This window comes from Thunnus albacares, chromosome 17 (assembly GCF_914725855.1).
Source record: "Thunnus albacares chromosome 17, fThuAlb1.1, whole genome shotgun sequence".
NCBI lineage: Eukaryota > Metazoa > Chordata > Actinopteri > Scombriformes > Scombridae > Thunnus > Thunnus albacares.
In genome coordinates this window covers 9,667,187-9,694,474 of record NC_058122.1, presented here as the reverse complement: position 1 = coordinate 9,694,474, position 27,288 = coordinate 9,667,187, and the positions used below count along the sequence as shown (strand labels likewise).

The following is a 27,288-nucleotide window of genomic DNA, read 5'->3' as shown; positions in this document are numbered from 1 at the left end:
CCCTCAACAGGGAAACACTGTCCAGGAAAAAAAGGGGAATTTTATACTAAAAAGGAATCCACTTGATTTGACTAATTCAGACTGCTGAAGCTTCATATAGGATTCAGATAAACTTTTGAATACATTTTTGCATAAAACGAGAACTGTGGATTTTGTCCTCCATCACCTACATTGACAGAGCATTAGGAAGGAATCTTCTAATGGCCAGTATAAACAGCAGGAATGATTACAGCAAGGGAAACCTGTTCCTTGCTGCACATCTATATATGGATACCTGACTTTTGTTTTAGGGCAGACTTGAAATACTGTGAACCTATCCTTTAAACTCTGACAATACAAACACTCCCAGTCTGTTTGCTAATAATACGTGGAAGTCATTCATGTTTGATTTTGCCTTGTGCAATGGCTCATCCATGGAAATAAGCTACATTTGAAGTGCGACCTCTCCTCAACAATTTCATAAGACGGGGCAACTGCAGACAAAAGTAACAGGATGTTATGTCTTATTTCAATGGGTCCAGCTCTGCCTTCATGTCTGTCATTTACAGCATTTTTTCCTCTCGACGTGAAGGACTCTGTTGCAGAGGGGGCACGTGTGGTACACATCCTTAGTCTGTTTCCAGACGATAAACAGGCAGAATGGTACCAGGCACATGGTTAACCTGTAGCGCACATACACACACACACACACACACACACACACACACACACACACACAGTTAGTGTCACATAGTAAGTTTTCTTGACCACTATAAATTTTTGTGTTTGATCATTTGTTTTTGGTTTTATTAAATGAATGACAATTGCATCTATGCAGTCAAAATGACACCTGTGAAACTAAATATGACATCCTCTATCCTTTTAGACCCATGGTGTGGATAGGGAAAACTCCACAAAAGAAGAAAAAAAATGAAAAGACGTACTGTCTAAGCAAGTTATAGTAAAATTACTTGTAGATGCAGCTGAGGCGGAATGGCAATCACAACTTTTGTCAATTTTCTGTGTCAACTTGCTTCACACTCTCACTAAATAACACTTTGAGAACTTTTGGCAAGATCAGGGACACATTCTCATTACATTATACTGTATGTTTGGGCTCATGCATCCCAACCTTCAAAAGTGACTTGAATTGACTTCATGACGCAAGGCTGGATTATGTATGTTAAGAGTTATTTGTTTGATTAATTGCAAAATTTACAATATATGGTGCATTAGTAACCTTCCCTTACACTCAAAAATGTGTTTTGCTTATTGTTACTTGGATGTTTGACCGTCACTGTGCAGAATGATGCATGCAAAGACACTAGGAGGCTGTTTTCCCATTCGGCTGCAGAAGTGAGGAGAGCTCACTTTGAATCTGAGTTTAAGGCGTGTATGTATGGGAATGATTTGTGACATCACTTCTAGTCTGGAGACAATTGTGCTACAGTATGTAACTTACACACAAGAGGGATGTGGAAACTTGAAGCGTCCAGTGCACATACACTGAGAATGGACTTTACAGTGAAGTAGGAGACATCTTGTGTCAAGCAGTTGAACTTTTGGAATGATAAATATTTATATATTCATACATTTTGGATTTTCAATGAGGAAGAAGGATTAGATGTAATTTTAAGATTTTTTGGTAGAAAAACCATATCAGAAACAAATTATTATTCAAAGCAGAGTATTTTTATGCATCCAAAGTGTTTTAAGGTGTGTTCACATCTGTATTTAGAGATTCTTGTCAGATCAACCAGGACACATTTTAGTACAAAGTGCTAAGATACAACAACAGCCCTGAACCTTACACTCACCCGAGGATGATGAAGAGTGTACACATCAGCCAGGCGTAAGTTCCAGCTTTGTAGGTAACGTTGGTCATGACCTGCTGCTGGCAGGAAAAGCAGGTTGTCATGCCGGGACAATTCCCCAGCACTGTGTCGTAGCTCACAAATTTTCTTTTGCCATCTTCAGAATCGAGACCTGAACCCACAGCTCCTCCTCCGCTGGTGTACACTGATGGAGGGAGAGAGGAGGAAGGATTTAAGACAGGTGAAGTGGTGGCAAGAATAAAAAAAGAATAACTACAATGTTTCAAACTTTATTTAAACCCAACAAGAGTTTCTTAGTTTTGATGATACAAACTTACAATGAACTAGAATAAACTATAGCTAATGTTTTTGATATGTGTCTACAGGAAGTGTGAGTTTACCTGGTGTGACCTGAGTCATGGACTCCTGTGAGGAGGGAGGAGGGTTGAACGGTGTGTAATAAACGTGCATCCCGTCCTCCTGATTTTCAACTGGAACAGAAGGAGAAAAGAAAGAGAAAAAATATAGGAGGGGAGGAGAGAAGAGACAAAAACATGATGGTTAGTGAGCTAATCTGATGATGAAGACGATGGTCATGATGTGTGTGAGCAAGTGAAAATTACTACAATGTTTCAAACTTTATTTAAACCCAACAAGAGTTTCTTAGTTTTAATGGCACAAACTTACAATGTACTAGAATAAACTATAGCTAATCTTTTTTAAATACATCTCCACAAAGTGAGAGTTTACCTGGTGTGACCGGAGACACGGAGTCCTGTAAGGCGGGAGAAGGGGTGAATGGAGTGTGGTAAATGTTCACCCTGTTTCCCTGACCTTCAATTGGAACGGAAGAAGAAAAGAAAGAGAAAAAACATAGGAGGGGAGGAGAGACAAAAACAAGATAGTTTGTTAATAGATAATCTGATGATAAAGATGATGGTGACGATGATGTGTGTGAGCATGTGTGTTTAGGCTTACCAGGTATGATGTAGGGAGGAAGTTCTTTTTTTCTATGTGTACTCATTGTGCTGCAGAGAGAGAGAGCATAGAAGGAAAGGGATTGTTGTGAAGGCTGCTCTTCTTCATTTACATTTAAGATAAAATACACTAATAATTACATATTTTGTTCTGTGATAGAAAGTGACTGTAAGGTTGTGACGGAGCTGCATGCTTCTATTTGTGTCACAGACTTGAGGGTGTGCTGAGCGACCTGCTGACAATGAATTCGCACTAAACTGCTGCCTTGCACAAATCTATCTAAAATCTGTTGAGTAGGCTTTTCATTCGTCTTGCAGGTATTGGAGCTGTAGAATCTGCTGGAGCTGTAAAATCTGGATATGTGGTTGCGGGCTGCCTGCTGCCCCCGTGGTCCTGCTCGACACCGACTGCTACTATTGTTATTATTTTTCATATTTTTATTATTATTTTTCATATTTTTATTATTATTGTTGCTGTGCATCTCTCTCTCAATTCAATTTGATTCAATTCAATATGCTTTATTGGCATGAATGTAACAAAGATAATGTTGCCAAAGTGTCAAGTAATAATGAGATTAAAAAGAAAAAGTGTGTGTGTGTGTGTGTGTTTGTGTGTTTGTGTGTGTGTGTGTATCAGTACCTGGACAGTGCCCAGATAGCATATGGAAGTGGGCCACTTCAGGCAATGATGCAGCACTGCTGACCTTCTTCTGGCCCGGACAAAATGGATGTGAGCCTGAAGTGGCCTACATGTAAAATAACAAATATGGCCCAAATATCCCAAAACAAATGTGAGCCATTTTGGGCAAAGATGCGGTGCTCTCGGCAATGTGTAAACTGGATGTGACTTTAAAGTCGCCCATGTGATACATAGTGAATATGGCCCAAATATCACAAAACAAATGTGGACCACCTTTGGCAAAGATCTGGCACAGTCAACAATAGTTTATGTGGGTGTAAACTAAAAGTGGCCCACATATGGTGCAGCAAATGTGGCCCGGTTATCTTAAAAAATACCTAGGCCAGTTCTGACAAAGATACGGCACATGAAGCACTGGCTTGTCTTGATGTGAACCTAAAGTGGCTGACATATGATATGGCAAATATGGCCTAAATACTATACAACAAATTTGGCCCACTTTTGGCAATTGTATGGCACAGTCAGCACTGGCTGTCATAGTGTGAGCCTAATGTGGCCCACATTTGAAATAGTAAATATGGGCCAAATATGGTTGAACAGTATTGGGCCACTATGGGTAAAGATGCGGCACAATTAGTACTGGCTAATCTGGAAGTGAGCCTGAGGTGGCCCACATATGATGCAGCCAATGTGGCCCGGTCATCTTAAAACATATCTGGGCCAGTTTTGGCCAAGATACGGCACACTCAGAACTGGCTAATCTGGATGTGATATGATATGATATGATATGAGATATGATTTACTGTGATTCTAAATGAATCATAAAATTTTTCGAGGTGAAGCTCAGTGTAGGTGCATACACACTGATAATGTTTAGAACTGGGAAGGTAAGATTCTCTGGAAATGCTCCCAGAAGATTATTTTTCTACAGCAAAGTTTGCCCTGGCCACCACCACTCATAAACATGGAATTTACTGTACTATGTCAGTCCAGGGATCATTGTCCTAACAGTCCAGCCACAGAACCCACCCCACCTCTAGTCTAAGAACTGGTTTCCACTGCCTTGTTTGGTGCAATTAGGGTTGAACCCCACATGTACCCATTTGAACTGATTAACTGATAGCACCTTGTTTGGGGTTGCACAGCTTAAGGCAGCTGTCTTTCCAGTGACACACAAATGCACAGGATAATGGAATTAGCAAACCATGTTGACTGTGGTGACTACGAAAACAATGTTGCTAGGCCTGTTGCTGGCAAACAGGAGTGCATTGCCAAAATGCCACCATTCCATGCAGGATATGGGCCATATGAACATTAGGAATGTGGGCTGATTCTTGTTTATTTGGTTCGTTCTTGGTTGACATACGGTATTGCTATGGCTTTCTTGTTGCCCAGATCTGGCAAACAGGAGTGGAACGCCCCAGTGCCATCATTCCATGCAATATTTGGGCTAAATGAGGATATGGAATGTAGGCTGGATCAGGGACAGAATAAAAATGAACTGTGGTCCAGATTTGGACCAGATATTGTTTACTTGGTTTGTTTTTGGTTGACATGCAGTAATGCTATGGTTTGCTTGGCAAACGGGAGCGAATGTCATCATTCCATGCGGTATATGGGCCACATGAAAGTGTCAGGTGTGGGCCGGATATGGGCCACAGCAATTTTGCTATCTGGGTGGAGGGTCTGGGTGGTTGTGCATTTAGCTTCTGCATTAGACCCTCCATCACATGGTGAGAATCAGTTGTTCTAAGAGCAAGGAATTATTCAAATTATTCAAAATTAAACAATTAAAAAATAAGTGAGAGTTTCTCTATGTCTATTATGTTTTCTAATTCAGGGTGTGTTTTTATTATAGGAAATTTAGGCATCACTCCTGCCTACATTTCTGAGATAAGCCCTTACACACCGAGCTCTCACTTAGGTCATCCAACCAAAACCTGTTGGTCATACTGTGTGCCAGACTAAAAACCAAAGGCGACTGCACTTTTGCTGCCCTGGGACCTAGACTTTTGAACAATCTTCCCCCTCCCATTACGTCAGCTGAGTCTGTTGACGGTTTTAAACGACATTTAAAAACCCACTTTTTTAGGATGGCCTTTCTATAACATTGGATAACTTCAATGGTGGTTTCTGTATACTTTCTGTGTTCATATGTGTGTTATATCATTTCGCTATTTTTCAAGCTACACATCATAAAGCCTCTAAGCTTGACTCAAACTGTTAACTCATAGTCCCTCAGAATGAATGTTTCCCATGACTCAACACCAGACACCCACTGAACATACAGTTACAACATTGCAGGCTAGCGGCGCGAGCATGGACGCCTTGCCAATCCTAGCACTTGAACTTTATGTAGGTCGTGTCTTGCCAAGAAAAACACTGGAATCCATAATAATGTGTCGGCTACACATACAGGTGGCGTCACGTACTGATTGGCTGCAGTTTTATTTCAGTCCACAGCAGGGCTTCACACAAGATGGCGGCATGAAAGTCAGAACAACATTATTGAGCTCTCAGCACTAAATTTTTTTTGGAAGCATTTATTTAAGTAGTTGACAAAGTTTAGTTAGTGAATATTGTTGAAGAAAGTTCTTTAATACATCCTGATGTGAAACTGAACTTGCATTAGAAAAAATGCCTAAAGGCTTTACACACCGGGGACATGACAAATAAATCACACGAAAATACCTGCTAATATTTTGCATCAAAACTATTCATACTGACAGCGATACTAACGTGTGACAGAAACACAAACACGAATTTGCAACAGCTCATTCTGCTGTCAGTCAGCCTGCTGAAGGCAGTTTGGCTGGCCGCTGTCCTCTCAGCTCCCCAGGAGCTGCTTCCGACAAACAGCTGCTTCTGTGGACAGAGACACTGAACGCAGGTTGGAGTCGGTGTGGATTGAACAGATGTAACGCTCTTCTCTTCTTTCATCGTTTGAGGAGGAGGAGGACAAGATCAGGTGAGCTCACAGACAGACAATATGCTAGATGGATAGTAGCTAGCTGGATACATACATCTCTAGACTAAATATTTGGTACAAACTGGAAATAAGCCTTATGGTGTAGTAAAATTTTTAGGGAATTCAGTAGTGTATTCTTTATCTGCCCCTAAGATGTGTTTACAACCCTTTAGCTTGGATTAACTTGCACTTGCAAAGAGGGAGATTAGCATTGGTTTACCCTATGACTACAGGATGCCAAGAGACAGAAAATTGAAGACAATACAAAGGGATCTGCAAAATGTAGCTAGAGGCAGCAAGGGAGGAGATGAGAGAGATAGAGGTATATTTGCATTAGCCATTAGCAATTAGAGGGATGCCCATTAGAACTTAAACCTGTGCCTAGGCATGTTAAAACATTTTAAAAATGTATCCTGTCATGAAATCTGGAAGTGAATCCTTTGAGTAACCCTCCTAACAGACAAACAAATGGAGACACAAACATACATGGCAAAGGCAAGAGGGCTAGTGCAAATGTATTGCTGTATGTCAGTGCCTTACCCACACCAAGGAACTGGTAAGGCATGACAAATGACAGAGCTTCCTCGTCTTTCATTGATGTTTGCCAATTCAGTATTGTGACTACTTAAGGTGTTCCGCTCTTCCTATGCTCTCCCTACCAGCAATGTCAAAAATAAATGCTACATTGCCAGTGACAACTGCATAAGTCAAGCGATCATTCTCCAAACTGAAGCTGATCAAGACCCAGCTAGAAACAGATGTGGAGAAGGAAGGCTCTCAGGTCTTCTGCTGCCCATTGAAAGGGACGTCCTAGGTGGGCATAACAAGGTCATTAACATTTACAAACTCATGGCCAAAAGAATTATTTTTTTTATTTCACCATTCATTGCTTCTTGCTTCCCTGACAAGACAAAAAAATTCAGTTTGCATCAGAAAGCTCTGCTGTGCTTGAACTTCAGAAATCTAACTATAAAGGAGGGAATCTCTGTATGTCTGTCTGTCTTTCTGTATGTATGTGTGTCCTTCACGTATCTTGACAACATTTCATCTGATTGACTTCACACTTGGCAGGTATATTGCTGAGGACCCAAGGAAGGGGAGTGTCAATTTGGACATGTGACACATTCAATATTAATAAACTTTGAATAAACAAGCAATCAGTGTGCTGCTCCGCTCTGCAGCAGTGTGGCGGGGCTTCTGGGCTCTGTGACTGCATGTCATGATCACAGGTGGAGATCAGAGCTGTACAACCCTGCCATGAGAGAGATGAGGGGAGAATGTCTCTCTTCATTTGATAATGTTAAAAGTTAAAAGGCTTTGTTATCGGCTTCCCAACTCATTTTTAAAAAGACGAGAAAAAGAGAGCAGTAGAAGGCTTCCTCTGAAACAGAAAGCCCATGAATGAGATAAATGACTGACCAATCAGTGTTCTGCAGTGGTTTCATGTCACCTTTTATTATCAGCTCAGCTTGAGAAAAGTTTTTCCACATGGCATGCTCTAAAAATAGAAGAGCAGACAGCAAAACCAGAGCTTTTAATCAAGGATGGACAGAGTCTTAGGCTACTTTCCACGGGCAATTCAACACCAGTATTCTACATATAAGCATAAATCTTTTGAGCAAACTTACCCACTCAAATGATCCGAACTGAAGCCATGGAAAATAAGCCCAATGCGATCAATCCACTTTATTTTAGGATGCAAATTTTTCAAAAGCTCACTATTATGTATTTGATTTTTAAATGCAGCCCTCATTAGTCTAAAATGAGAAAAGATTCACTATTACTTAACTAGTACTTAAAATCTGTGTATAATAGAATGTTAGTTTCTTTCCTGTTGTTGGTATTCATTCACACCTCACATAAACAGAAATAATATTTCTGTGTGTTGAAGCAGCAATACCTGAGGCCAAGCAATCAGCCTGTTCTGAACAGGCACGTTTTGAATGGGCACTGCACTAGTGTTTATAAAGAGTAGAGAACATTGCAATTCTCCAAACCATTTAACTTTTTGCCTCTATCCAAATAAGTCCTATCATATGAGGAGTGGGAGTTAAGACAATAATTTTAATGTCTGGAAATAGCACATTAAAGTTCAAGCAATAACTCCTGGGTTGATGTTAAGTGGAACTCATTGTCAGATGTGGGAATAAAGACTAGTGCTTGGGAAAATGTAGCTTGTGTGAACACTACCACACTACTTGATCAATAAAAGAGCTTTGCTACTGAAAAGCTATTTGATTTAGAAAACAGCAACGCTACAACCACACTACTGAGAAATGTAGTTGAACTAGTAATGCTGCTACTTGTAGCGAAGCTCCTGCCCAACACTGCTGGGAATAAGCAACAAAACAAATCTTTCTTCCAGTCTGAAAATTTCCCCCAGGCTCAGCTGGAGGCTATAAAACTTGTTGTGTCAGTCATCACATTCCAGCAGTAAAAGCACAATAGATGTAGATCAATTAGATCAAATGTATTAACAATGATTTAATAGGAGAACGCTGGATATTAAAATTCTCTTCCTCCTTTTTTCATCTGACTTTATGATAATAAACAGTCCTGTACAGCCTGAGCATTTAAGATTTTGTTGATTTTATTCACTGGCTAAACATCAACTGTTACATCTTCAGTTTTCATCTTAAAAACTCAAGAAACAAAATCTGATCTCTCACTCTTTCAGCATAAAATCAAATCCAAATTGAAGCTGATCAAGACCCAGCTAGAAACCGATGTGGAGAAGGAAGGCTCTCAGGTCTTAAAAACTCAAGAAACAAAATCTGATCTCTCACACTTTCAGCATAAAATCAAATCCCCTCTCTGCACATCACATATACATACAGTCTTACCTTGGCAGGGTGTTGTCATCAGTATGCAGAGATGTGTGTGTGAGCTGCTGTTGATGTACAGTGCAGATCGATTGTAATTGACGGTGTATGCCTTTCTCACCTGCACCTCTACAAGCCTCCCTGGACACGCCCATTGCTCTGCCTTCAACGACACAGATGTGAGTATGCAGTGGTACATGAGTCACTCTGAGTAACTTTGAAAGGCAGAACTGCTCTTTTTTACTTTGTTCTTTGTTTCTGAGAGATTATTGATGGAGCTTGTGTGTGTGTGTGTATTTATGTGTGCCACTCTCTGATGGAGAGTAACCTGTTTCCCTCCTTTAAAGGGGACTGATTATGCTTTTCCTTTTTTTCAGTCATATATGTAATGTTACAATACCGGATATTCATATTAAATGTGGCCAAACTGTCAAATAATGAGGTAAACATATGTAGAAGTAATCACTGTGAGCAAAAAGCACTGGCTTCAGACTGCTCTGAACGCTCGGTTTCCAACATTTTTTTCTACTTTCAAATCGAGCCAACAATGGCTCATGACAGATTTCTTTATATGGTCATCTGCTCTATGCACAGCACGCAATTCACATGTTGGAGGTGTGCTGGTTGTCTGCGGCTCTTCATCAAACATCATCATCACTGTGGCAGTTTCTGCTTGTACTATTCCTCCTTGCATTATTTCTAATTGATCCACTGAACAAAGAGCTGCAAATATCTCCATATCTTGTTGTTCAGACCAGTTTTTAGCGCCGCTAATGAAGCTCTGCTAATGAGGTGAGGAACATGTTTAATTTCCTGTAAATTCTTCACAATAAAAATCTTCCATTATGTAGTCATTTAAAAGCTTTTAATATGAAGCAGTAAAGCAGGAAATGTTGGGTTTTCATCGGCAGGCTTCCTGAAGCTGGCCAATCAGAACAGAGTGGGCTCATCAGGAGGGGGGCCTTAAAGAGACAGGAGCTAAGACTGCCCGTTAAGAGAGAGAGGCTGAACTGAGGGGTTGTATAAAAGGTCAGTATAAGATAAATAAGGAGTTTTTTGAACTGTGAATCATGCAAAGCTACTCTAGTTGAGTACCAGAATAGGGCTGAGCGTTTTTTGAAAAATATCTAATTGCAATTATTTTGACTGATATTACAGTTGCGATATGATTTGCAATATTAGAGCCAATGATAACTTTACATCATTATTCTCATTTGCATGGAAAAACATATTAAAATGATTGTGTTTTGATTTTTGTGGGGATCTGTACCAGAGAAAGGTATTTTCTTAAATCTGTAGAATATGATGTGTAAGCAAGGACATCTCTGCGACAATATTTAATTTAAAATGGTATTTTGATGCTGATTTTGCCTTTAACAAATATTGCACCTCCTGCAATTTGAAAACTGCGGTAGGCCATATTGCAATTTTGATTAAATGTCAATTAATTGTTTACGCATAAGTTTACACATTTGCATTCACAAAAAAATGACAAAAATTAAAAGTTGTTCCTTTATGTTAGCCAGAAACACTTGGATGAGGATGGGACACCAGAACTCCACACTGAAACTCAGACCAATGAAATTCTTCAAGGTGGTCCGCAGGCTCCCACTTGCAATGATTAATGAACAAACAAGCTGCAAAGATAAAATTAAATGCAATTTTTACAGGCTGCCCTGCAAACAGGTAACCTTCAGGGAATGTTCCCTAAAGGTTCTCTGAAGGTTATTAAAAACCTTTAGGTAACTTTCAGGTATTAAAAAAAACATTACAGAGCCCTTAGGAAAATTTACCTGTTGCAAGTCTATGGATCTAACTGAAACAACTTGATGGTGCCAATTAGGATTCTGTATAACTGCAAAAATGAAAAAAGAAAAATACAGGAGATTTATGGGGGAAATTACATAATGGGAGCACGGTGGGAAAGGGGGTGAAAATACGAGAGAAACCTGGGAAAAACAGGAGAGTTGACAGATCTGGTTGAGCTGTCTAGTGTTTCATATATGGTCCAGCCATATCTTAGGTTTTTACATGGTCTTGTTCTGCTGTTGGTCACTGGATGACAGAGTACTGCTAGGGGTTAAGTGCCTTTCCTAAGCACACTTTACATGTAGATATTGAGGGAGGCTGGAACATAACTCAGATTTCTATGTGTAGGGATTTGAACCAAAGTCCAGCCACACTAGAGCCCATTTCTATCAATACAGACAGTTTTCTCTCTAATAAAGATCCCAAAGTTTCCTAATGTTACGAACAAGTCAGGCTGGTGCATTCATGAAAACGTGTATTTCAGTAGTAGTGTCATATGACTTTAATAAAGTGCTCCGATGCTGTATATACAGTATATATGTATAAATATAAATAGGATTCAAGAGGCATCCAAAGTGGACAGAAATTCTATTATGTGGAAAGAGACAACACATTTTGATCCTTGTCCACCATAAAATGGAAGTCCCTTTTAGTGTATGTTGGTGGTGAATATAAAGAGATTTCAGTTTCATCTCAGATTGCCTCAACATTTAAAATAAGCAAACCCACTAAAATAGTAAATAGTTGAATATTAAATACATTTTTATCTTTAGCTTCCGGTTCATTTACATTCTTCTCTCACCCCCCAAAACAAGTGGGTGGAGGATCTATGGAGGTAAAGGTGTGTCTGAGAGTAAGGGGTGTTTTGCACATGATGTCAGCTGGGTGAAATGGTGTGTATGTGTGTGTGTGTCTGTGTCTGTGTCTGTGTCTGTGTCTGTGTAAGTGTGTGTTTCGATGGGACTGATGAACAACATTCCAGAGAATAGAGCAATCCTTACAGAGTTTTTTACATTCCTGTAGAAAGGCTGAGGTGTGTGTGTGTGTGTGTGTGTTTGTGGTATGATGACTTGTATTAACTGGGACATTTTTTAGTGATTACAAGGCAGAGGTTTATCCCCTTTTCCCTTTAATAGCTTGGACAGAATATTAATGCTGATACCAAAGAAAATGCTAATGCTAATGATAATTCATCTATTTTTCATACCCAAGTATTCTATTAAAGAGAGAAGAAAACACACAGAACCAAATTTTTAGTTGCACTACTAAGATTAGAACCACTCAATAGTAGTAATAATATTGAGTTTGATCCATACACGGAAACTTCTGAAACCAGTGCAACAGGTAAAAATACCAACAACTGGGTCAAATGAAATGTTAGACATAATACTTATAATTGCATCAAGATATAGCATACAACAAATTTACAAAAGGGCCTTTTTGTGCTGAAATAGCCCGTTTAATGGGGATATTTACAAAGAATATACACTGACGGTCTCTGACACTGACAGCAGGTTTATCTGTCACTTTTAGCATTTAGTCTTTTGCTTTTAGCCTCAAGCAGATAGAAAAAAGATAGCCAAGCTCTTAAAGCTGCTCTGTGATTTAAAAAGTTTAAAAACTATCATATGTAGCTTGGAGCACCGCCCTGGGGAGCCTAATGAATTATCAATAAAATCTATTTTCAGTTTTGGTGCATCTTAAAATGAATAAGCAAACAGTGGAGAAATTATTAGTGCTTCTATTTCTCTTGTGGCCGGTGAGAAACAGAATCAATCTGATTTTAGCCATATTCCTTTATAGAATAAGATTTTGTGTTTCTTATGGTTGTTCAGTGTTCCCTAACCGTTTATATGCTGCCTTGATGTTACTGTATTTGTTAGTTCCAACATAAAATCAAGATGTCTGATGCCAAGAACTTCAGAAATTTTAAGGCATCCCACACTGAATGAAAGAAAGCCTTTTGGTTCAGTATGTTGAAAAGACACAGATGTCTGATTAGGGACAAGGCATTAAACTTGTTTTGCAGCATGTTTATTAAATGTTGTCAACACTCTACTTGTTCACTTGTTGGTTAGTGTATGGTTCTATTTAAAGGAAAAATAAGCCAAGTTATAAACTGAGCATACTCAGCCAAATGTAAATAAAAAAGCAAATCTCCACATCTATGCAGTGGCTAAATGAACATTATCAGTACTATTATTAGCATTACATTACATGCTCCAAACAAATTACTTAAACTACAATACTAAATAAACTGTGAGGAGGAGCATTCTAAACATAAATACAGATAATTAAACACACATTAACCTGTCCAAAAGTTTGGCACTTATGAATACCTGCATGCACACACAACAGCAACAAGCAGCTTCTTCGAACTCCAACCGAACTGTCTCTTCAACTGCAGGAACCCAGTCTCAGCACCTCTGTTCATGGAACACCTGCTTGTTAACTATCATAGAGCTGCCTCAGTGAACAAAGAATCCCATAAATGATCTAGTCTCATTGGCTGTGATTGATAGGAGATTATGAATAATGACAGGTAAAAGGCCCAGTGAATTTCAACATCAGGGAATCTAAGAGCCTTTTCCACAGCCGCCCACAAATTTCCCAGGGGAATTGGTAATCAGGAAAAGGCCATGTGTGTCTCTCTGAAAGGGCAGGTGTGATGTTCAACATCCCTGGGTTAGTCTGGGAGAGCGGGCAGTCTTATCAGATGGGCCACTGGGTGGATGTAGCTATAGTCTCCCATCCTACTTTAGCTGTTTGAGTCTTACCATTTGACCCTGGAAAGACAGCTGTGACCTGTCCAACTGACCACAGGGCCTATGGCAACTATGAGTCAACTATCATAACGATTGTTCCAACCAACAAATCTTCAGCCTCACTTTCCGCCGGCAACTTGTGCATTCCTGTTGGGAGCGATGAATGGCTTCTCTCCCCCTCAAAATCCAGGACTTTCTCCTCATTTCAATGGACACTCTCTCCAGACCTGGATGGTGCAACCACTTATCAAAGTCCTGAATGATTAACCGGGTAACAGGGTTGTGGGCTTCTAGTACAATGGAATGGACAGAGTCCTGTCCTACTAGGGCAGCATGTCGCAGGCTGCCTCCAACACAGATGAGCTGGGTGGAACTGTTGTACTCCGGGGCTAAAAGGTGAAGGTGACTGCTGGTTGCTACCAGTTGGCCTGACTTCAGTTGGTTGATCTCAGTGAGGAAAATCTTTTGTTGAGCTTGACATAGCACAGCCATCTCTGCTTTTCAATAGTCATCCGCTGCAAGGCTGTAGTGAGTGCTCACTTCTCCTAGAAGAGTGGCATCCAAGAATTCAAACCATGTTTGGTATTAACCAACATCAGGTGTGGTGGAGCTTGGAATCTGGGAAATGACACCACAAAAGTTAGGTTGCTTGAGTTCCTCCTCCTCAGTAGCAGGGAGGGATGTAGGCATTTCTGGCCATTCTTCAGGTGGCTGCTGGAGAAACTGGGGCCCATGTGACCACCTACTTGGTTTTGACAGCTCAACAAGTCTCAGTCCTCAGGATTCATCCGCTTCTGGATTTTAGCCAACCAGGTGCCAACAAACACCTTATAGTGGCAGAGTCTGACCACAGCTTAACCTGCTGGATGGGAAGACTTAGCTCTGTCTTCAGTATCTGAGGTAGTTGGGTGTCAGTCAATGCAGCACACTGTTCTAGCAGAAGAATTGACTGCTGCCTTTTTGGTGTAACTCTAGATCTCGCTGTAAGGAATGCAACTTCAATACTTCCATTTGGTCTGTCTGTAACCAGGAAAGCAACTGAGCCATACACGTTCTCTGGTGCATTGCAAAAGACATGAATGTCTCTCTTGTTCTCAAACATGTCCATGTTTGGGCTCATATAGCACCGTGGCAACAATATCTTCTCAAGGTCAGGTAACTCTGTTTGCCAGGTCTGTCATGCACATAGAATGGTTCCTGGGAGCCGTGGATCGTCCCACTCTCTTTTCTTGTCCCATAGACGTTGAATCAGGATCTTAGCTCAGGTGGTAAAGGGTGTTGTACATACTCCACATGGTGATCACAGTGTCATTGGTGGGCCGGTGCTTATAAGATAACATATCTGTTGGACAATGCTAATGCAATCCGAGTGCCAATTCAAAGAAGTCTGGTCATGATTGATCCAAAGCTCACTGCTGGTAGATCTGGCATCTGCATGAAGGTAGCTTATAATAGACAGGTTATTGCTTGCCCACTGCTATAGATAAAAACCTCCAGTGGCCAGAAGATTGTGAAGTTTCACCACCAGAGCTTCCTTTTCTAAACTGAAACTCCTGAGACAGTTGTCCACATAAAAGGACTTTTCTACAGACTCACGGATATCTTCTACTGGGTGGCTGTGATCACACACATGCTTCTACAGTGTATACATCACACAGCATGGACTGCAGGTGGTCTCAAATGGTAACACCTTCCACTCATATATGCTGGGTAGATTTTACTTCTGTAGGTCTCTCCATAAGAACTGAAGAAGAGGCTTATCTTAAGGGAGAAACCTCACCTGGTGTAGATGGCCACCTTGTGTTCATGAAACTGAAGAAGCACTACAAGCAGGGGAGGACCTAGAGTGGGTTCTGGTAAGAGGAGGGTGTTCAAATTATTTCTGGCGCTGGTATGAGTAGTTCAATTCTACTCTGTTCTTGTTATTGTGTTGCACCATGTCATATGGTATATACCAGGCCTCTGCAGACTGCTCCACCTCTTCAGGCTGCTTGGGGAAGTCAGCAGATTGTGACACCTCAGCTCCATTAGCCACTGCTGTTGACCTCTCTGCACTGAGATATAGAGACATCGCCTTGGCTGAGTACTTCTTGTCCTTCCACTGCTCCTTTTTCCTGGGGTCATCCTTGCGAGGAACAAAGAATTGGGTGTCATCCTCGTGGACTTGCATCTCAAAGTTTAACTAGTGTCCAAGATCATGTAGTGTGGGCATTGGGACTTTTACTGGGTGCACTCTCCTCTTAAAACTGCTTCTCAGATCATGTAGAAGCTTGTTTAACAAGCGTGATATGTGGGACCCACACTGCAGTTCAACACTGCCTTCCCTCCCCAACTGTTCAAGCATACCGATTAGGGAGCGAACTCAAAGGGCAAACATTTAGAAGGCTTTAAAATCACCACTACAAATGTCAGGTTCATTCATGGGCTCAGCTATTCATGCAAGGGCTAGTTGGTGTGGCTGTCTAAACTGTTTGTGAAGGGCTTCCATGGTCTTGGAAAAGGGGTATGGAGAGTTGCTGTATGAATATACAATTAACTAAGCTTCTTCTAGCTTGAGATGGTCTGTGAGGACTTGAAACTTCTCTGAGGCGTCAGATGGTAAGAGATTCTCGAGAGCTACTCTGAGCTGAGAAAATTCTCTGGGGTCTGGATGGACTGGTCAGGGATGGTTGGAGCGGGACCCCTGTAGGTACCCCCAACTAGTGATGGAATATGTGGCCTTGAGTCCTCTCTGTAAGAACAGGGCTTGTACAGATGGTATTCTGCCAGGGGGACCTCCCATGATGCACTGAGATCCTCTCTCTTTGTCTCCTTCTCTATCTGCATGCATTCACGTCTCATGAATGCATGTTACTAATTTGGCATCTTCTCTCTCCCACAGTTTTGTGCTTTCTTGCCTCACAGGTATCTTCCAGAACTGTACAATCTGGATCTGTGGTTGCAAGCCACCTACTGCCCCCATGATCCTGCTCAACACCCACTACTAGTATTATTATTATGATCATTATGATTATTATGATTATTATTATTATTACATCTCCCTCTCCCTCCTCTCTCTTTCTCTCTCAACCCAGCGGGTCGAGGCAGATGGCCACCCACCTAGAGCCTGGTTCTGCTTGAGGTTTCTTCCTGTCAAAGGGGAATTTTTCCTTGCCACCATCACCAAGTGCTTACTCATGAGGGAACGTTGGGTCTCTTCCATTCTGTTGGTGTTGAACCCTTAGTTGCTCATCAGCCCTTCTTCCCATGAGTTTCTCCATCTTTTGTTCCATTTCTTTGAATGCCTTAACGACTATGGGCAGTTGATCAGCTGTATGTTGCAGCTCTATAGTCTCTCTCCTCATTTCATTGTTACCTCTATACAGGTCATCCCTGTCACTGGTCAGCTGTTGGATGGCATGACGATGATGACAATTCTCACAGCATAGAGACTAATATTCTCTGTGAACTTCCTCAACGGGATCCCACTGATCCACCACTGTCCAGCGTGGAGGGCTCAAATGCTGGCTGATGGGTGCACTGAACCCTGAAAATCCTCATCATCTGATTCATTAGCTTCACCCTGAATACAGGGACCTTCATCTTTATTGTAAAGGAATAAACAAATACAACAACTTGATGATAAATCAAGATATTTATTGAACTACCAAGGGGTAGGGATGAATGGGGGGTAACTAAGCATATACACATATATACAATTAGAATAAATGAATGAGAAATTAAATTAACAAGTTATTGCTGAGAGAATAAATGAATTAATGAGGGTTATCAAACAAGTCAAAAGAGCAATGAGGGCAAATAGTCCTAACTAAAGCCAAATATAAATATAGAGAGAGTGCTGATCATGACGAAGCAGACTTGGTGATCCTTGGGTCGCCAAGGGGACAACCAGATGAGAACTGCTGTAGGTCAGTGAAGCGCTCTGATTCAGCACTTCCCCAGGAGAGGTAATGCAGTCGGATAGGTTCAGACTAGCTGAGGCCGTGTAGCAAACACACCGTGGGGTTATGTGTTTTCGGTCTTGATGCATTCAGTTGCAGTCTGAGGAGTTTGATACTGAAACTCTAACAACCAAAAAGGGTCTTTTGAACAGTCTTATAAAAAAGGTTTAACTACACGATAAAAATAGGAGATTACAAAAATTCAATATATATTCAAATGACATGCAAGACGAAACTGATACTTGGCCTGTGGCTTTAGGCAGCTTTGCAGTCTTTCTTCTTAGCTGAGAGTTCCTTTTTGGAGATTGAAAAAAATGAAAAAGACAACGGCCGAAACGCAACGAATGGGCCATAAGGGCTGACAAGGCAGAGAGGAATACAGATTAAAACAGCCACAGACAAAGAGTTGTAAAAGTTTTTACAGTCTAGTGGGTGTGTTTTGGAGGAAAGAGGATCTTTAACGCTCTTTTGGAGGGAACGCCTTGATTACTAAATAAAATTTGTGTTAAGGGAAAATCTGGCCTTCAACTAACATTGAATAATTTTATTAATTTCTGTTATCAATGTTGACATATCATGAAAGCCAGTGGGAAAACACTTAAAAATTGCAATATCGCTTAACCAAATAAATACAGAATAATATCAATACCTTTCTAATCTGTAGCATGAGAACTATTAAGAAAAGTCTACATGATCCTAGCAATCAAACCATAGCTAAATAATACACTTGTAAGTTAATATCAGAATAAATCCATGTAATAATAGTGTGTGACTTATATGATGGTCTTAAAAAGTTGTTCCTGAAATGGTCACTAGGTGGCAATGTGGCACCGTGTAAATTAACATTTTTGAGAAAGAAAGTGAATTTCCTATAATTCCAAAATAATTAACGTGTTCAGAATTACAACAAAGGTTAACATTGGTTAGACAAGTCAAGATATACATGTTTACACATTTTAGTGGCATCTTTTGTCTCAAGACAGACTTAAAAAATCAATCACATAATCAATCCCAGTCTGTTGCTAATAATATGATGTAACTTGGAAGTCATTCATGTTTGATTTTTGCTTTGTGCAATGGCTCATCCATGGAAATAAGCTACATTTGAACTGCAACCTTTCCTCAACAATTTCATAAGATGGGGCAACTGCAGACAAAAGTAACAGGATGTTATGTCTTATTTCAATGGGTCCAGCTCTGCCTTCATTTCTGTCATTTACAGCATTTTTTCTTCTCGACATGAAGGACTCTGTTGCAGCGGGGGCATGTGTGGTATGCATCCTTGAAGTTTTTCATGAAGAATGGAATCAGGCAGCAGCACAGGACTAATCTGTAGCACACACACACATACACACACACACAGAGTAAGTGTCAGGTAGTAAGTCTTTTTGACCACTATACATTTTTGTGTTTGATCATTTGTTTTTGGTTTTATTAAATGAAAAACAATTGCATTTATACAGTCAAAATGACACCTTTGAAACTAAATATGACACCCTCTATCCTTTTAGACCCTCGGTGTCAATAAGAAAAACCCACAAAAGAAGAAAAAGAATTAAAAGAAGTACTGTCTAAGTAAGTTATAGTAAAATTACTTTCTGTTTAAATTTAAAGCTGTAATGTCAAATTGTGTCACTTTTGAGTTGTAGTATACCAAACTGCTATGAAGATCTGTTCAAATTACGTGAAGATGCAGCTGAAGCTGACTGGCGATCTTATTTTGTCAATTTTTAGTGTCAACTTGCGACACACTCTCACTAAATAACACTTTGAGAACTTTTGGCAAGATCAGGGACACATTCTCATTACATTATACTGTATGTTTGGGCTCATGCATCCCAACCTTCAAAAGTGATTTGAGTTGAATTCAGACATAATGCTGGATTATGTATGTCAAGTGTCATTTGTTAATTTGATTAATTGCAAAATTTGCCAGACTTAAGTACAATATATGGTGCATTAATAAAGTTTCCCAAAATGTGTTTTGCTTATTGTTACTTGAATGTTTGACCGTCACTGTGCAAAATGATGCATGCAAAGACACTAGGAGGCTGTTTTCCCATTCGGCTGCAGAAGTGAGGAGAGCTCACTTTGAATCTGAGTTTAAGGTGTGTATGTATGGGAATGATTTGTGACATCACTTCTAGTCTGGAGACAATTGTGCTACAGTATGTAACTTACACAAAAGAGTGATGTGGAAACTTGAAGCGTCCAGTGCACATACACTGAGAATGGACTTTACAGTGAAGTAGGAGACATCTTGTGTCAAGCAGTTGAACTTTTGGAATGATAAATATTTATATATTCATACATTTTGGATTTTTCAATGAGGAAGAAGGATTAAATGTAATTTTGAATTTTAAGAACTTTTAACTACGTAATTGAACTTTTTTTGGTGGAAAAACCATATCAGACACAAATTATTATTCAAGGCAGAGTATTTTTATGCATCTTAAAACATGTCTGGAGGGGGTCTTTAATGATGTGTTCTTGTCTTGGGTCTGTACTGGCTGTTCTCTGGGTCTCTTGGAGGTAACAGAGATGTACTGTTTGTATGAAGAGGTCAGTAGGGGCCCAAAAGCAAATTTTTGCCCTGGAGTCCCCTAACCAATTAATACAGCCATGCCAATCCATGCAACACAGCCTCAAAATGTTTTAAGGTATGTTCATATCTGTATTTAGAGATTCTAGTCAGCTCAACCAGGACACATTTTAGTACAAAGTGCTGAGATACAACAACAGCCCTGAACCTTACACTCACCCACAGCAGATGAAGAGTAAGCACATCAGCCAGGCGTAAGTTCCAGCTTTGTAGGTAACGTTGGTCATGACCTGCTGTTGGCAGGATGTGCAGGTTGTCATTCCAGGAGAATTCCCCAGCGCCGTGTCGTAGCTCACAAATTTCCTTCTGCCATCTTCAGAATCGAGACCTGAACCCACGCCTCCTCCTCCGCTGGTGTACACTGATGGAGGGAGAGAGGAAGAGGGATTTAAGACAGGTGAAGTGGTGGCAAGAATAAAAAAAGAATAACTACAATGTTTCAAACTTTATTTAAACCCAACAAGAGTTTCTTAGTTTTGATGATACAAACTTACAATGAACTAGAATAAACTATAGCTAATGTTTTTGATATGTGTCTACAGGAAGTGTGAGTTTACCTGGTGTGACCTGAGTCATGGACTCCTGTGAGGAGGGAGGAGGGGTGAACGGAGTGTGGACATGGTAAACCTTCACCCCGCTTGCCTGATCTTCAACTGGAACATAAGAAGAGGGGGAGGAGAGACAAAAGCAAGATGGAGTTGGTGAGCTAATCTGATGATGAAGATGATGGTGATGATGATGTGTGTGGACATACGTGTGTTTAGGCTTACCAGGTACGATGTAGGGGGGAGGTTCTTTTTTTCCATCTACAGTCATTGTGCTGCAGAGAGAGAGAGAGCATAGAAAGAAAGGGATTGTTGTGAAGGCTACTCTTCATCATTAGCATTAAAGACAAAACACACTAATAATTAGACATTTCGTTCTGTGACAGAAGTGACTCTAAGGTTGTTGTCCTGAGACAATTGTGATGTTGCTTCCTGCCACCAGATGGAGGTAAGGCCGGACTGATTCAGCTAAAAACGTTCATCCTGAAGCTCTGATAAAAATGTCTGTCAGCCCTTGCTGACACATATTTAGATCAAAGTGATGAAGTAGTTGTCAGCCCAGAGTATATACTGCACTGTGTGGGTGTGTATTGTCAGCGGCCCTGGGAGGGGAAACTCCTGGGTGTGACTTTGTCTGGGGTGTGATGGCTGGCATGTTTCAGGTGTGGTTGCTGGAAAAAATTTTTTAGTTTCTTTGTATGTTCACACAGAAACCTCGCAAGACTCATTTGTTTTATTTGTAATTTTTAGATATTTATACCACAATGACTATCCCAACCTCTCTAATTTCTATTAAAAATTTCTCTTTTAAACTACTACTTGTCCTTTTAATGATTGAGTTAACCTCATTTTCCTATTTTGCCCATACTTCATCTGTGTTTAAACTTTATTTATTAATACGACCCTGACTTGTAACAGCTGATCACATCTACAACTGCCTGTATATTTTATATATAAAAAAAAATTCAGCAGCATTCTGTATGAATTAATTAGTGTAAGGGAAATGTAGGTTTTGCATTAGCTGTAACATGTTACATCTCTGACACTGTGCTGGGAGAGTGGACACTAAACAGTGAGGCTGATATCAGTGAGACAGAATTAAAACGATTATGCTGGGTTACACACTACATTGTCTTGTGAATCCCTTTTGCATGTGAATGCAGTTTTAATCCAGCACGGGAATGGCAGACCTGCCACTAACAATGAAAGCTACTATTCAGAGAGTTAATGACAGAATGTAAAAATCTTGGACTTTTATTTAAAAAATGCAGACAACAAAGAAACATCAACAACTGGGTTTGATTTCATGAAAATCGTAAGGATTATAGTTTTAAGACTAAAATGAATCCAAAGATTAATTGAAACATAAGTCCTTGTTTAAAAAAAGAATAAGTGCAGATTGACAGCATCTAAATATCTATGTGATATTCTACAATAAAACTCTCTATAACCTTTTGGCTACTTGTGAGGAAGCTGCCACACCTTGATTCAAGCAAACTCACAAAAAAGTGAGTAAGTATGAAACAATCAGTGTGGTTGCTTCCCTCTTACATGGTCACGTAGAACATTATTAGATGTTATTTCTGTGTTAATAGACGTCATTTCTACACGCAAAGCACACCAGTGGCATGTGAAAAATGCCTCTTAAAGCTTCATTGACAAAGCTAAGTCATCCATGAATGCCACAAAACACAACAAAAACCAGAGGACAAGCAGTCAAGGGGAGGAATAAAAAGGAGCAACAATGAAATGATGTTCATTAGTGGTCAAATTAAGGATTGAATATCTGTGATGTTACAGTGTTTCTTCACAATGAGACAATCCTGTCAGTCTAGAAGATCTACAGTAATTACTGCCATTAGTCCACAGCTGAGGACTTAGATGAGAGGACAGTGTGGGATGTGGCCTTATTAAAATATAATTAGGAAACGTGTGACACCAATCTAACCTACAAATTATGAAACACTGTCTCATTATACTATTGTGATATTATCACAGTAGAATAAGGAACAAACCTCCCAGCCGGCGCATACACACTTTGAATATTAAAGTTACATATGGAAAAATGCTGAGGTTTTATTATTATAATTAGAGCTTGTAAGTAACAAAGCAGCATTACTGTAGTATGGTTTTGAGATGCTGGCATTTGACTTCATTTTGTGATATTTTGGAGGGAAATTTATTTTTGGATTTATGAAGTTAACTGTTGGCTGTAGTTACTTTGTAGATTTGACATATTAGCATGTAAAATATAATGCATTAACTGCTCACATATAAACAGATCAGTAACTTGATAACCTTCATGTGACCAGTTCACTGTGTGGTCAACAAGTAACACTGTTTAATGCTTTCTCTTGCGAATTTGTGTTCTCTGAGTGAGTCATGTAAAAATTTCCACGACAGGTCCCATACTGGAAAAACTCACCTAAAAGATGCACATGACTCTACCTCTCTACCTTTCTCTCCTCTCCTTTTGTCTCCTCTTTTTGTCTCTCTTTCCATAAAACAAACATAAAAACACACACTGGCGTGACTAAGCATTCATTAACACAATAACACAAAGTACACACAGAAGCTTGACTATCATGTAACATCCTGTCTGTACATGCGTCTCAATTTCTCTCTCTCTCTCTCTCACACACACACACTCGCTCTCTCACTACCCTGGCAGACTTTCCTTGAGCCATTCGTTACATGCACTGAGGTGTGTGTAGCCATAGTTCATCATCTGTCATCGCAGTTTAGACTCGCAGAAGATGACAGACTGCTTTGTCATTGTGTCATACACAAACACATGTACACACACACACACACACACACACACACACACACACACACACACACACACACACACACAAAGCCTGTATATACACCCATATGTTGGTGTAGGAATGTGACGGAGCTGCATGCTTCTCTCTGTGTCACAGACTTGAGGGTGTGCCGACCGACTTGCTGATGAACTCGCTGTGTCGCACAAATCTATCTAAAATCTGTTGAGTGGGCTCATCTCAGGGGGGGAAAAACTGAGGTCATGTTGTGTGAATGACAGTTTTCTTTTTTTTTTTTTTTTAAGTGACAGCTGAATACAATGTCTGGTAGTGAAAAATGAGTAACATACTTCATTCTTAAAAATCTCCAAATGGGATTTGAATGTATTTCCAACATGTTTTCAGTATTGCTGTCTATGTTGCTACACAGCTTAAACATTGTACAGTTTATTCTCTCCAACCTAATTCAAGGCAGCAACCAGTTTGTCTGTTTTGATAAAGAGCTAAGTCAGGGTAGGAGTGCTGATCTTTGATAACTGGTTTCTCGTTCACTTGTTGGCTTTGTTGCACTGTGCTGTGAGCTGCTGATGTGGCATTAATTGGAAAGTTCGGGGCGTGTTGGGTTCAGGTTAGGCAGCTGATTCTGTAAAGTTGTTTCCAGCAGCCCTGGTGGCTCAACATTTTGTCTTTTTCAATGAGTGAGAAAAATAGTACTTGGAGAAGTACTGAAATGTGGCTGCAGTGCAGTCATGGTGCATTCAAGACCTCTTGAAAAAAGCAGCTTTGATCTCACTGGGATTTGCTGCTTGGAAGTTTTGAGAGTCCAATTGCAACCTTGTTTCTATTATGAAAAAGATGAAATGAAACAAAAACAGTAAATGGATAGATAGAATAGAACAAATGAGAGAAGTGAGAAGCGATATAGACAGATGGATAAATAGGACACATGTTGATGTTTCTGTCATCACATGGGACATGTGGCTGCTAGTGGAGGCTGCGACTGGGTGCGGCTTCCGAAGTATTCATCTGCCACATTAAAGAGATGCTTTAAAATCACGACGGGGGAAAGTTAGTGGCAGCTGCTCAAACAATACATCTACTGTGAGAAAGGACCGAGGCACATGACCTCAGCTCAGACAGTGTTTGTTTTCTCTGAAGCTTTATTACCGAGACTCTGAATTTACTGCTGAAGTCAGATGCAGGTGCCTGGGAGTGGATTAAGGAATGGGTGAGACAGATTGAGAAAACTGGTCTAGTTAATGAGCACAACCTCCCATCCATCTTGTTCTGTTTACAAAGAAACATCCCTAAAGCAAGTGGATGAGTTCAAAATATAAAACTGACACCAGCCGGTTAGACTTTCAGGTGATATGCTGGTGAAGTGGTTGATCAGCAGGTTAAGACAGAAGATCACCTGCAAACTGATCTGTTGAGTTCTGTGAGACTGTCACGCTCTCTGATGCTAAGCAGGCCGATTTGTCATGTAGACAAGTTAACACCCTGAGACACATCTGAGTCATGGGTGTGGCCATACTGTATGTGACATCTGTCCTGGTCAAAGCTGATCAGCTGATGAAGGAGGGGGTAATTTAACTGGAAATTACCCATTTAACCACTCATCACTTATCATTTCAGAGAGATAGAGATATCTTTCCAGCAGCTGTTGAATTTAATGCATCAAAGCTCAACTAGAATGTTGTTTAAATTTTTTCTTTATTTAGTTCAATCACTGTTATTTTCGGATTGGCATTGATTCTGATCTGACCCCTAATCAGCCAAAACACACAGGAAACATTCCCCCAAAACAAAGGTTCACTGTTCCACAGTGCTTCACTGTATATCCAGCTTACATAGAATAGAATAGGATTCCAAACATGTATTTTCATATTACATTACATATTATATAACAATAAACTATATAGTAGCCTATAAATATCATGGTCCAGTTTTTTCTCATTATTTCTGTTGTTCTTGTGGTTGCGGTATAGTTGCTCATTTCATATGAACAACTATATTACAATACAAAATCATATGAGGACTTTACAAACAAACAAACTTCTTAACATTTGCTGTATATAATTATAGTTAATAGTTAGTAATTGTAACAGTAGAATTTTCCACCTGTAGCCACTTGTCAATCTAAGACGTTATTGCGACTCTACACCACTTCTTTATAAAGTTACAGGCACAGGTTTGATATACATGAGCACTAAAACCTACACGCACCACATATTTAATCTAGCATGTTTCTCATTGTTACTATGGTTAGTATTCCTACTATTTCTACTACAGCTATTGTAATACTGCTACAGCTAGCACAACTGATGCTGCAAAACTAGTGATACTACTAGTACCTTTACAATTACTAACTACTAATTACTAATTACTAACTAATCCAAAACCCAATCCAGATATAAGTGAACATGTAACAAAGAACCTAAAGAACACTAAGTTAAAGTTAAAACAACACCCACACATGTACAGAATAAAACAACATCAGATCAAGTCCATTAATATCCAAAATGTCTTTAGTGAATAAGAGTGAGAAGATTTCACAGGAGATCCTCCTTCTCTCTAAAAGTACACTCTGTGAAAGGCACTAAATGTTACAGTCTGCAAATGCACAGACATCAATAAGCACAATGGAATAAATCTTGGAATTTATTGTTATCCTTGACATTTGTTGACGTGTGATTTAATGCCTCCTTTCTCTTTATGTCATATAAGGAGTCTAACATCCCCACAGGTCCTACAGTAATAGTTCTGCTAAATGACAGGTTCACTCTAAACCTAGAAATACCGGACTCTAATTCACAGAACAAGAGAGAAGGAGAGTTTCACAGCTGCATGTAGTGTGGGCTACACCCATGCCTTTACATGTTGTATAAAACTTAAAATGCCAAATAATAACTAAAACAAATGAACAGAAACAAAAAGGAAAAAGCGAACTGCAGCAAACATGACCAGGAATAAACAAACTAACAAAAAAATTTATTCTTGTCTGGCAATTTCCTCCAGACTCAGCTGGAGCCTATAAAACCTCTTGTGCTTGTCATCACATTGCAGTAGTAAAACCACAACAGATTTAGCTCAAAATGAATGTATTAACAATGATTTAATAGGAGATAAAATGCTGGAGATAAAAAGTCCTCTTTTTTTCATCTTAACTTTATAATAATAAACAGTTCTTTCCTGCCTAAGCATTTAAGATATTGTTGATTTTATTCACTGGCTAAACATCAACTGTTACATCTTCAGTTTTCATCTTACAAACTCAAGAAACATAAAATCTGATCTCTCAATCCTACAGTATTAAATCAAATCCTCTCTGTACATAACATATTCATTTCTGACAGTCTTACCTTGGTGGGGTGTTGTCGTCAGTATGCAGAGATGTGTGTGTGAACTGCTGCTGATGTACAGTCCAGACAGGTTGTAACTGACAGGTTCACCTGTCACACCTGTACCTCTAAAAGCCTCCCGGGACACACCCACTGCCCTGCCCTAATTGACAAAGACGTGAATATGCAGCGGTACATGAGTCACTCTGAGTGACTTTCAAAGGCAGTACTGCTCATTTTTACCTTGTTCTTTGTTTCTGAGAAATTGTTGAGGGAGTGTGTGTGTGTGTGTGTGTGTGTGTGTATGTGTGTGAGTG

General features: G+C 39.9%; 1 protein-coding gene across 2 annotated transcripts; it reads right to left on the bottom strand.

Moving 5' to 3' along the window:
- Positions 1–103: 103 nt before the first annotated feature.
- On the bottom strand, positions 104–27,057 carry si:ch211-157c3.4 (Lipopolysaccharide-induced tumor necrosis factor-alpha factor homolog-like). 2 transcript variants are annotated; one of them, XM_044330432.1, is made up of 6 exons: positions 26,993–27,057; positions 21,088–21,137; positions 2,544–2,627; positions 2,195–2,284; positions 1,797–1,998; positions 104–662 (listed from the first exon to the last, which is right to left on the bottom strand). In XM_044330432.1, the coding sequence occupies exons 2-6, from the start codon at positions 21,131–21,133 to the stop codon at positions 539–541; spliced, it is 546 nt and encodes a 181-aa protein (XP_044186367.1). In that variant the 5' UTR covers positions 21,134–21,137; positions 26,993–27,057; the 3' UTR covers positions 104–538. The 2 variants fall into 2 exon arrangements, with proteins under 2 accessions (XP_044186367.1, XP_044186368.1); XM_044330433.1 differs by lacking the exons at positions 104–662; positions 1,797–1,998; positions 2,195–2,284; positions 2,544–2,627 and adding exons at positions 17,390–19,045; positions 20,477–20,678; positions 20,875–20,970.
- Positions 27,058–27,288: the final 231 nt, after the last annotated feature.